General features: G+C 40.1%; 1 protein-coding gene across 11 annotated transcripts in view; it reads left to right on the top strand.

The window, feature by feature from the left end:
- The window catches only part of PPFIBP1 (PPFIA binding protein 1), a 62,211-nt gene that overhangs the window by 39,126 nt on the left and 10,713 nt on the right, over positions 1-12,372 (top strand). For 4 of the 11 annotated variants that reach the window (XM_023514676.1, XM_023514677.1, XM_023514678.1 and 1 more), the window contains 8 exons: positions 2,639-2,754; positions 3,565-3,621; positions 4,860-4,920; positions 5,541-5,591; positions 7,728-7,899; positions 8,354-8,386; positions 10,763-10,913; positions 11,222-11,350. In XM_023514676.1, the coding sequence (XP_023370444.1) occupies positions 2,639-2,754; positions 3,565-3,621; positions 4,860-4,920; positions 5,541-5,591; positions 7,728-7,899; positions 8,354-8,386; positions 10,763-10,913; positions 11,222-11,350 (770 nt within the window). The remainder of the gene's footprint in view (positions 1-2,638; positions 2,755-3,564; positions 3,622-4,859; positions 4,921-5,540; positions 5,592-7,727; positions 7,900-8,353; positions 8,387-10,762; positions 10,914-11,221; positions 11,351-12,372) is intronic. The other 7 variants (XM_023514685.1, XM_023514683.1, XM_023514684.1 and 4 more) reach the window with 4 other exon arrangements.

The raw sequence follows: 12,372 nt of genomic DNA on the forward strand, positions 1-12,372 counted from the left end.
AAAAAAAAAAAAAAGAATTTCATATGAATCAATCTTTGATCCACTCCCGTTAGATAAGAGCACATCCACAAATATCTTGACCCTAAGCCTTTCTCTGGCTTTGGTTTCCTACTAGTGACTGTGAGATATCCCATTGTTTTTAGAGCCTTTAATCTTTTTGAAAGGTTCTAGGGACTAGTACTACCTTAAATTTTCCTGCGGTCTCAATAAGGGTTTTACAGCCACACCTGTAGCCTTTATCTGAAGACCACATTTTCCTGACTGTACCTATGCTTCCTTATTGCCCTGAAACCTTTTTTAACTTTATTGTAATTTACTGTCTAGAGAGACTAGAAACAATCAGGAAGGGGAAACAGTTTCCTTATTCACCAAAAGAATCTTGGCTCCCTGAGATCTAGCAGGCCCTTCTTCAGTCATCTCTCACATCTTGCTGTAGAGAGTGAGATGAAACCAAGAGGTATCTTTACTCTTCATATCTGTTTCTGCTGATTACATAATGAAAAAATGAAACTTGAACGAATGTGAATTCAAGTAGAAACCAATTAACAATTCTCTTTCTTCAGTATAGGAAGGGGCTAAAATGTTTCATGAATCAAGGAATTAGTTAAGGAATAATAAGTACATTAGAGGGGAAAAAATCCCTTAATTGCTAAATATATATTTATACTGAAGGGAAAAATAATGTTTGGCAACCAATGTGTGTGTTGCATTTATAGAGAGGAGCTTTTGTTACATGTAGAATACACCGAAATAATCTCATATCTTTAAAAAAAAAAGACTTTGAATTGTAATTTAATGATGGGTTTTGAGTCTGTAATAAAAATGGTTTGGTGAGGACTGCAGGAGGTCAGCCACACTTTTAAGAAAAAGACAGGAACCGAGCATGGTAGCTCACGCCTGTAATTCTAGCACTTGGAGGCTGCAGCAGGAGGAACACTTAAGCTCAGGAGTTTGAGACCAGCCTGAGCAAAAGAGAGACCCTGTCTGTACAAAACATACAAAAATTAGCTGGGTTGGTCACATACACTATTGTCCCAGCTACTTGGGAGACTGAGACAGGAGGATGACTTGAGCCCAGGAGTTAGAGGTTGCAGTGAACTATGATGAGGGAAATTTGAGATTAGATTTAATAAACCTGAATGTTTGCAAAAGAGATCAAGAAAATGGGCCAGTCTGTTTGTGTAGTTACTTTTTCCCTATGATTAAAAACTCCAGGAAATAAATGAAGTTCAAGAAACAGTGATAAGGGTTAAATAAGTTGCCCAGGATTAATCATAGAGATTTGAACTGAAAAAAATTGATTGTGAAATAATCTTCTATTTTATAATAATATAAATATATAAATTATTGTTCTAACTTTCATAATGTAAAGGATGAGACCACAATGCAATAAGTGAAACCAAAATCACAAAGCTGAATGTATTACTTCCTTAAGTAGGTGAGCTTTGCTAGTCAAGTACATTTCCAGTGATTCTCAACCTTCCTAATGCCGCGGCCTTTTAATACAGTTCCTGTGGGTCGCGACCCACAGGTTGAGAACCGCTGCTTTAAGCTGATCATCAATAGGGTTTGTAGGATTCTTAAAGCTGTAGACTCTTGGAGGCAAGAGTGAGTTGACATCAGCTGTAGAGGTGTGGTTACTAAGGTGAGATGCTTCTGATTGGTTGGCAAGAGTGAGTTAACATCAGCTATGGAGGTGTGGTTACTAAGGTGAGATGCTTCTGATTGGTTGGCATGTAGAAGTGTGTTCAGTGCTTTGAGTCTTTATAGGGCAGCTTTCAGCAGCAGATTGACTTGCAGGACCTCTCTGTGGCAACCTTTGTTCATTTTTTTAAAAGTATTTCGTTTATTAATGTACAGTGTGGTCTACAGTCTAACGGACCTACAGTTGTGAAAAGTTTTTGAAAACCAAAGTTTTAAAATTCTTTCATACTCCATGTTTAGGATGCATAAAGCATTCCTTTGAGAAAATGTGTTATGTGTTTTATTTGTTGCTGTAACATCGTTGCTGAGCAAAAGTGTTTTAAGTGGTAGCCGCAAGTACATTGTAATGGGTTGCAATTACACTTTCATCCATTCTGTCAATTAAAATCAGTTAACTAGTTGACAGAATAATAATTAACTGACTTGATCAGTGTTCCATGTTAGACTAATGGTAGAAACTAAAGTAAAAACTAGAGCTTTGTGAACAAAGCATGTTACCCAAATCTCCTGTTAAGTCACTGCAACCCTATAAGGTAAGCTTTGTTCTTCTCATTTTACGGAGGAAAAACTGATGCATAATGAAGTAACTTGACTAAGACCACTTGGGCAAGTGTATCAGAACTAAGATCTAGCCAGGGCTTCAAGTTGACAGGATTTACTATTAAGTTAGTTAATGATACTTATTCTGTTTAATTCACAATATTCAGAATCTTATTCAGAGCCAAGTTCAAAAACCACCTTCCTCCAGAATGTCTTTCTGATTAATACTTCCATGTAGATATTTATATTCTGAAATCATTGTATAGACCAAGGAATAGAGTTCTAAACACAGATGTATGAAATTATATTGATACACTGTTTAATCATCCTTCTTATGTTTTGTAGCTTGTGATTTGTTTGTATGGCTGATTTATTTTTTGTAATTATATTACAGTTCCACACCAGCATCTTGCAAGTGTCAATTCCTTCATTATTGCCAGTATCTCTAGACGTGGAAGCTTCTGAAAATTCAAAGCTGCCTTCTAAGCCAGAGACTTCATTTGAAGAGAAGTATGTCATTTATGACCTAACGTTGCAATGTGAATGTTCAAAAAAGCAGATCAACCAAAGATAAGGGTACATTGCTTCTACATTCACAGAAGCAAGAAATATCAGAGCATCCACTGGGGGAGACCCATAATCAGTTCTACCTTATTGAAACTGAAGAAGTGAAACAGATCTAATAGTAGATGAGTTTGGGAAGGTAGGCTGGTCAGTTAGAGAGGGATTTGAAGGAACTGGAATTTTTACATCCTAGGTCACATGTGACTGTCCAAGGATTGTAAGCAGGACAGTCACAGTCATGTCCCACGAGGACATTTGGAGGATGGGGGTGAAGAAGGCAGGAGAAGGATACAGCAGTAGTTTCTCTTCCGGAAAATAGAATGTTTTGCTAACATATTCCAGAATTATTTGTCAACTCTTAAATTTAAGCCAAATAAAATAGACTATTAAAAAATAGATGGCTCGGCACCTGTAGCACAGTGGTTACAGCGCCAGCCACGTACACCAAGGCTGATGGATTCGAACTCAGCCCTGACTAGCTAAACAATGACAACTGCAACAAAAAATAGCCGGGCGTTGTGGCAGGCACCTGTAGTCCTAGCTACTTGGGAGGCTGAGGCAAGAGAATCACTTGAGCCCAAGAGTTTGAGGTTGCTGTGAGCTGTCATGCCACAGCACTCTACCCAGGGCAACACAGTGAGACTCTGTCTCAAAAAATAAAAAAAAAACAATAGAAGTAGTTTCTTTTGCACAGGTTTTTTTTATTTTGACAGTTCTGTTCACTTAAAATATGTATGGTCTTTTTTTACATTTTAGTGATGGCAAAATAATCCTTGGTCCTGCTGCCGAAACCCAGCCATGCGATAGTCTTTTGTAAGTTATATTGTCTTGAATGTAAGAGATGTGTTTGAGACTTGAGAAATAGAGTTCTGTTATGCTAACAGTAACCAGTGTTGATAGTGAATGAGGCAGTTAAATTAATGAAACAAATGCAGCTGTAATGTGAGGTCAGAGGTGGGGGAAGGGTTGTAAATTTACAAAGAAATACCCATTTACCAATATCTCACGCTAGGGTTTTACAAAGGCTAATCCTTTAGCCTTCCTTAATCAGTTTTCATTTGAGGTCCAGTGCTTTTAATTCATTTTTGTACTGACCTTTTGAGTCCAGCAGAAAAGAGTCTCAGAGGATGATGTGATGGCTGGAAAAGCTGAAATAGGTTTTTTTTGCATTTTTACTTTTCTACACTGACCTAATATCTATGTTTATCCAAGTTAAAGTCTGGCTATAATTAAGAAAGTCTATTCTCAGAGCAGTACTCATCCCTGAGACCGTCTCTGTTCTCACTATCATCTTTCACTTTATTTGGTAGTTGACACTTCTAGAAACTTCTATACACGTAAATACAGGAGAATGCCTTTTAAGTGTATATATTATTCTATTTCTATACCACTGAAGAAAATACATTCATATTCTCTCTTTCTTTCTAAACTGGTCACATGTCCCTGACCCTCCATTTTTGAGTAACACCAAGCTCTGTATTGTTGAACACTAATTACATGAAAGCGAAAGTGCCCAGATATCTCTACCATCACTTTGCCTTCACTAGGATGGCAAATGAATTTTTATGGGTAGAAACAGGGACTCCTCTGTTATGCTTTGATCATAACTATAAAAGGAATTGGTTTGCCAGACTTGGAAAAATGATTTCTTTGTGAATTGAAAAGTGAGTCTTTCTTTGAGTTAAAAGGATTAGAAATAATAATATATGAGTATTTTTAAAAGTTCCTAGTATAAATGTGTACATGCAGAAGACATACAGTCTATGGAAAACACTGGTTTATCTTCAAGTGTTGACATCAAAAGGATAGTCCTAAGTATTTTTCCAGCTACTCTTAACATGTGCAGGACATTTAGACTTGTTGGCAGGACAGTTAACCACCCCTGCTTTTAAAAGAACTAAATGTTATAATTTAGTTAAGCACATAAGTGACTGCCTGATTCTGGCTTTTTTTTTTTACCAGGATTCAGCCCACCCTCAATTTTCGTTTCTTTCCAAGATGTGGCACCAGAGCCATTTATTAATCCTAATCATTATTATTGTTATTTTTAGAACTTCAAGTCTGCAAAAGTCCAGCAGCCTGGGCAATCTGAAGAAAGAGCAATCAGACAGGGTAGGTGCTGTATTTTTTCTGTCTCTTACTCTGAGAAGAAAATATTCATCTTTCCCTATTTCACAAATAAAAGTCTTAAGAAGGGCTTATGGTTTCTCAAATGGAAAATTAATAGATGGCAGGGTTAATGATAAATATTAAGTAGTATGAATATGAAGTATTAAAAGTGGTATAGGCTTGGTGCCTATAGCTCAGTAAGTAGGGCGTCAGGCACATACACTGAAGCTGGCAGGTTCAAGCCCAGCCTGGGTCTGCCAAGCAACAGTGACAACTGCAACCAAAAAATAGCCGGGTGTTGTGGTGGGTGCCTATAGTCCCAGCTACTCAGGAGGCTGAGGCAAGAGAATCGCTTAAGCCCAAGACTTTGAGGTTGCTGTGAGTTGTGATGCCACAGCACTCTACCAAGGGTGACATAATGAGACTCTGTCTCAAAATAAATAAATAAAAGTAGTATATAAAACCCAAAATGGAGACTTCAATAAAACATTGTAGGAAATACATGAAACTTTTATAGCTTAGAGGCAGATGTGTTTTTTTAACTTATCGAATTGTATATTACAAATTCAGAATATATAAAGGATTGCTATAACAACCTTCAACATTGTTGTTGCTTTGAACAGGAAAAGGAATCTATTCAGAAGCCTTCAGAGGTAATTTTTACAAATGACAATGTAAGAATTTTTTTGGATTTCATTACACGTAAATTGCTTAAATGTCTCTAGGAGACCAAAATCCTTAGAGCCTCCAAAATATTATGCTAAATGAAAGAAGCCAGACACAAAGGTCCCCGATTCTGTGATTCCATTTCTATGAAGTGTCCAGAATAAATCAGTCCATAGAGACAGGGTGCAGATTGGTAGTTACCAGGGGGTTTTACTTTCTGATGATGGAAATGTGTGGGAACTAGACAGAGGTGGTGGTTGCACAAATCTGGGAGTGGACCAGATGCCACTGAATTATTCACTTTAAAATCATTTTGTTGTGTGGATTTCATCTAGAGAAGTGACTAAAAAACAGAATCAAAACTGTCATCCGCCATTCATCCTGTCTGATGTTCTTCATGGTCCTGATTGGTCTTCCTCAGAGCTCATAAAAAGCCCATCTTAGCTTGCCAGCTGTTTATTTTATATGACTATTGTCCATCTAAAGCAAACCTTTCAGGGTTTTTTTGTTTTTTTTTTTTTGAGACAGAGTTTGACTTTGTCACCCTTGGTAGAGTGTTGTGGCGTCACAGCAACCTCAAACTCTTAGGCTCAAGTGAGTCTCTTGCCTCAGCCTCCTGAGTAGCTGGGACTCTAGGCGCTGCCACAATGCCCGGCTATTTTTAGAGACAGAGGTCTTGCTCTTGCTCAGGCTGGTCTCAAACCTGTGAGCTCAGACAATCCAACTGCCTAGGCCTCCTAGAGTGCTAAGATTACAGGTGTGAGCCACTGCACCCTGCCCACTTTTCAGTATTTTTAAAGATGTAATCAACAGGTGCTCCAGTTCGTCTTGCCCTTGATCTTTAATCAGTAACCTTTACAGATGACAACCCAAAAGTCAGGCTGCTTCCAGATGACTGGCTCTTAGTGCCTGGGTCACAGGTGACAGCTGTAATTAGAAGTCCTTTTTGTCTTGTCAGTCCAATGAATGGTTAAATGATTTTGACATTAGCATTAAGACATTGATTGTAATACCTCTAAGTTGTGCCATTTATAAACTTTCAGTTACTATGAGCAGTAGAAATATAAATAAAATAATGACCTTGGCTTGGCACCTGTGGCTCAAGTGGCTAAGGCGCCAGCCATGTATACCTGAGCTGGCGGGTTCAAATCCAGCCCGAGCCCGCCAAACAACAATGAGGACTGCAACCAAAAAATTGCCGGGCATTGTGGCAGGTGCCTATAGTCCCAGCTACTTGGGAGGCGGAGGCAGGAGAATCGCTTGAGCCAAGGAGTTGGAGGTTGCTGTGAGCTGTGATGCCATGGCACTCTACCCAGCGTGACAGTTTGAGGCTCTGACTCAAAAAATAAATAAATAAATAACCTTATATATTCCCTCACCCGTCTACAAAAACAGAAGGCAAGAGATAATCGGGGAAATAACAAGCAAACCAAAGCATCTTTGTATAATACTGAAACGATAGAACATATTATATCACTATAACTACTACTTCAAATAACCAAAGGGCTCAAAATAAACAGTTCCTGATTCTGCCTTCTTTTTTTTCATTCTTTGGGAAGAATACTTAAAATAACTTAAATAGAATCTGCTTATATTGCTAGTAGGAAAGCGAATACCTGCTTTCTAGAATAATTATACTGGGCTTCTATTGAGTTATAAAAGTATCTGAACAGTATTGTATCCAAACCTGTGTCATAATTGTTAGGAATATAAGAAATCTACTGGTAATTATCCTAGTTATGTAATATGTCCATGTCTTTTGACTCATGAGGCAAATAAAATTTGAGAATTTCTGTATCCTAATTATTTAAGGCTCTAATAATGCAATTGATTATAGACTAGTAGTGAGGAAAGTGTGTTTCTTGTTGCTTTTGTTGTTGTTTCTTCAGTAGCTCCCAGAATTGACTTTGTTTTTCACTTCTATAGTGTTTGATACTGGTGATCAGTGTGTTAGTTCAGTTGCTCTTTGCAAGTCCGTGTCCGCGGCGTGACTGTTTAGTGCTGAGCCTGGCTTGTACTATTGATGACAAGTCCATGTCTGCGGCATGACTGTTTAGCACTGAGCCTGGCTTGTACTATTGATGACGCGCGTAAGTGCTGACTATCCTCACTGTCCTCACTGTCCTCCCTGTCCTCACTCCCAGGATAAACCTCCTGCAGAAAGCGGCCCATTTGGGAGCCTCCCTCCCAAAGCTCCAGGACACGATACCTCTGTGGACGACAACCCCTTTGGCACCCGAAAAGCCAGATCTTCCTTCGGCCGGGGCTTTTTTAAAATCAAAAGTAACAAGAGGACAGCAAGTGCCCCCAACTTGGGTACGTATGGCTGGAACGCCTTCACCCCAGTTCTTCCAGAAGGAAGAAGAGAGCGCTCAGCCTCTTCCCTTCATTCATTTCTCTTTCTCCAAAACGAAGGTGCATGCCTTGGGGGGAAGGTTAGGGACAAATGTCTGGTGGATTTAATTTAGTGGAATAAAGATGTGTAGACTGTCCCCCTGCACTCTGCAGTGGTATTAACTGAATGGAAAGACCGAAAATCGTGATTCCCTCTGACTTGGTTGTAGAGTTTCCCGTCTGTTTTGATAGAGGATAAATTGATGGTGGCTGTCCTCCTGGAGCCCGTGTAGTGTCAGCAGCGCAGTGGGGTGCATGCCTGTCCCCACAGTGTGTATTTTGTCAGGAGAAGTCTGATCCATGTTTCATTTTGTCATCCCCCTGTGTTCTCTCCATTGGGCTGCGTGTGATTGTGTGCGTTGTGGGGTATCTGAAGATCGTGAACGAAGTGCCAGTGCACCCACCTTAGGTATCGTACCCTGCATGCCAGCCTGCGCCAGCGCCGTGCTCCCAACCCAGCTAATCCCCGCTCTTGGCATCTGTGATCACTAGAAAGCGAGCTGGCAGCAATCAGAAAATGTAGTTCTTTATTCCGGAGTGTTCCTTTCACTTTCCGCTAAAAAGGACTGTGTAGAGGCTTTGCTTCTGAGCCTAAACTCTGTTATAACCCATGCTAAGGACAGCTTGTGAGTAGCGCTGAGAGGACTAGAAGTATGCAGCATCTCGCCGAGGGCAGGGCAGGAGGGTCCCGGCATGGTACGTTATCGCTCTCTCACCTTCAAAACACGTCTCGTCACATACTAACTCCCAAGTCCGTGTAACCCCTATTCATGCTTACATTTTCCCCAGCCTCCAAAAAAAAAAAACTTGTTTTTAGCTAACTAAGGTGATTTGTAGAAGACATTGAAGATTGTAATTTGGGCCTAATTCCCTTTGGGGAACATTCTTCTGACACTTTACTACTTTGAGATGGAGGTAGTGTTTGGTAGTAACAGAAGTACCTCTACACGTTAGGTGATGAGTCACCCCAAAGTGATTTTTAGGAGAAAGGTAGCTCAGTTTTTCTCTTCATAGGCATGAAACAGGCAGAAAAAAATAGTTCCGAAAATAAAAAGCGGAAATAGGATTATTTTAAAGGGAGAATGAGCTAGGCAACGTTTTCAGAGGCACCTGTACCCATCACGGTTGTGGGACTTAAATTGGAAATGTTCCTTTGGGTCTTTCCCATAGGTGTTACTACTTTGTATAGGTATCTACATATCTATTCTCGTGGACCAGCAAAAGTGACTTTCCTCTCGTAGCCTTCAATGTCTAGGATGAACACTGGATGCATAAAATACATTGCTCTATTCAGACAACTATTATCAAATAGACTTTTTGCATTTTTCATAGAAGAACTATTATTAATGCTAAGAGGCAAATGCTGCTTACTACAACCTAGAATCACAGCTATGCTTTATACCAAAGTCAACTTCTGCAACCTATATACCTTGCTAAGACACTGTTCCTGTGATTTTTTGCACAACTTTTACTTTCCTTTGTAAAGCATTAAATCTCATCTTGGGGAAAGCTGGTGTGGGATCATCCACTAAGGAACAGCTGAAAGAGCTGAAATAGTTCATGCTCGGAGATCTGGGCATGACAAATGTGGATGTTATTCTTTTAAGGTAAAATCAGCAGGCAGTAAATCAAAAGTTGATTTTCTCTATCAGAGGAAATGTACATATCCAATCCAGTTCATTGTTCTCTCAGTGCCTAGACACAACAGATTAGGAAATACTTCTTAAGTAAAGAATTGCAAGAACTTGGTAACAGACTTTGGTGGAAACACCAAAAGAGAAGAAATCAAAGGAAAATGATGGCCAAGCACAGTGGCTCACACAGAAATAGTCTCAGGATCTGGGGAGGTGGAGCTGGGGAGGAGGGCTTGATGCCAGCAATTTGAGAACAGCCTCGGCAACAGAGTAAGACCCCATCTCTTAAGGAAAAATGGTGGGAGGGGATGACATATAATCTGGAGTATCAGCAAGATATTAATTAATGTTAGTTAAAAAGATTCGCGAGAGAAAAAGACTCTCAAGGAAAGTGAAAGGGTTTGTAGAGTCCCAAATATCCCTAACATACTAAACTGAGAGTACACGCATTCAGATGCTGAGGCTGGAGAGAGAGGTGAGGCCCAGTGATTTTAATGCCACCTACTTATAAATGAGTAAAGCAATTATTTAGTGCTGAGCTTAGAGTTGGATGAGCTTGTCAGGAGATCCTGCAGCACGAACTTAGGACAGACTCTTAGAGCAGAATGGAGGAGGAAGGAAACAGGAAAGCCACAGCAAACAAGGGATTATGAGCTGACAGATCCAAGAGAGTGTCATGACAGGAAGCTAAAGGAGATAGTTTTAAAGGATACAGGAGACCTCAACCTAGCAAGCACTGCAGCCATGTGGAGGCTAGGTCTATTATGAATTCAGGTCACTCAGGGAAAGAATATGGCAATCTTTTTTTTTTTTTTTTTTTGCAGTTTTTGGCCAGAGCTGGGTTTGAACCCACCACCCCTGGCATATGGGGCCGGTGCCCTACTCCTTTGAGCCACAGGCGCCTCCCCAGAATATGGCAATCTTATAACACTCTTTTAATCTTCAAAAGAGTTGAGATTTTAAGTTAATTAACTTTACACACAAACTGTAGAATGTACATTTTTAATATTTACAGGGTATCTTTGTAAATCAGTGATTTATAAGCCAACAGAAGAAGAATACTTAACAGTTGCTAAAACCAAGATTAACATCTAATCATGTTCATACCACATTTTAAAACTTATTAAGTCTTTATTTTGTTCTTGGAGTAGCTGAAACAGAAAAGGAGACAACAGAACACCTAGACCTGGCTGGTGTGTCTTCTCGACCAAAAGGTTCACAGGGGAACAGTCCCTTCCCAGGATCTCCACCATCTCCAGATTCCAAAAAGAAATCCAGAGGTATCATGAAACTCTTCGGAAAGTAAGTAAAAAAGTGATCACGTAGAACAGGCCTTGTCTTCCATGTAACTCAGACGTAGGAATAATTGGAAAACTGGCTGAGAATGGGTATGGAATTATAGACTTTTATATTCCTCTTATGGAAGGAAGTTTGTGATTTGGGATCCAGTAACTCACTGGGAGTCTCTCTAGAGTTTAAACTCAAATGTCTATGTTAATGACACACAAAAAGGATAGGCTCTACTATATGTGCTGGCTAAAAATGTTGTGATTCACAAGTCTGAGGCCTCCTCAAGTCTAATAAGGCAATGTGTGCTGTGTCTTCCTCAGACTCAGGAGAAGTCAGTCAACAACCTTCAACCCAGATGACATGTCTGAGTCAGAATTCAAAAGAGGAGGGACAAGGGCAACTGCTGGGCCCCGACTGGGTTGGTCTCGAGATTTGGGGCAATCGAACAGGTAAGAACAGCCAGACTAATGGACTTTTGCATCTCTGCCATTCATCAGGGCCTCAGGAGCTCCTGCAGTGTTAGTTCTATTTTGGGGTTAAATAATCAAAGTCATGGTTTGTGCTATAACTAGCGGAAGGTCCATCATCTTCAGAGTGGGGCCATTTGCCAGTGGTTGATGAACAACTATATAGAAGGTGAGGGCTGTGTGAACTTGTTGAGTAGCCAGACCTAGCGTGCCAACATCTGTATTAGGATGGTTCTTGGACTTAAATTTTACATGGACAATAATTATAAGTACTCTATAGTCTAGCTTCAGAAGGATGGGGTGGCATAGTGGTTAAAAGTAGATTCTAAAATGAGGCAACTTGGATTTGATTTCTGGCCTTAGAGTTTTCTACCAGCTGGGTAACCTTGAACAATGACTTCCATGCTCTATGTCTTAGACTTGCCATCTTAGTAACCAGTACCTACTCGAAAGGGGGATTGTGACAATTAAATGAGTTAATATGTGTTAAAGATCTGGCAAAGAATAACTGCTTAATAAACAATGGTATTTGGCATAGTCTGTAAAAGCACTTAAACACATAAATTCTATCAGAATTCTTAGATTTACCAAGACTACATAATGTTTTACCAGTTAAGACTGTATGATTGGCCAGGAACAGTGGCTCATGCCTGTAATCCTAGCACTTTGGGAGGCCAAGGCCAGAGGATCGCCTCAGGCCAGAACTTCAAGACCAACCTGAGCAACATAAGCAGAATTTGTCTCTACAAAAAAGTAGAAAAAGTGCCTGTAATCTTAGCACTTTGGAAGCTGCTGGGGCAGGCGGATTGCCGGAGCTCAGGAGTTTGAAACTAGCCCAACCGAGAGCGAGACCCTGTCTCTACTAAAAATAGAAAAACTAACTGGACGTTGTGGTAGGTGCCTGTAATCCAGCTGTTCTGGAGGCTGAGGCAAGAGAATTGCTTGAACCCTTGAGGTTGCTGTGAGCTATGAAGGCACTCAAGCCTGGGGCAAAAAAAAAAAAA

Source organism: Otolemur garnettii, unplaced genomic scaffold, assembly GCF_000181295.1.
Source record: "Otolemur garnettii isolate 467f Iridium unplaced genomic scaffold, OtoGar3 scaffold00057, whole genome shotgun sequence".
Lineage (NCBI taxonomy): Eukaryota > Metazoa > Chordata > Mammalia > Primates > Galagidae > Otolemur > Otolemur garnettii.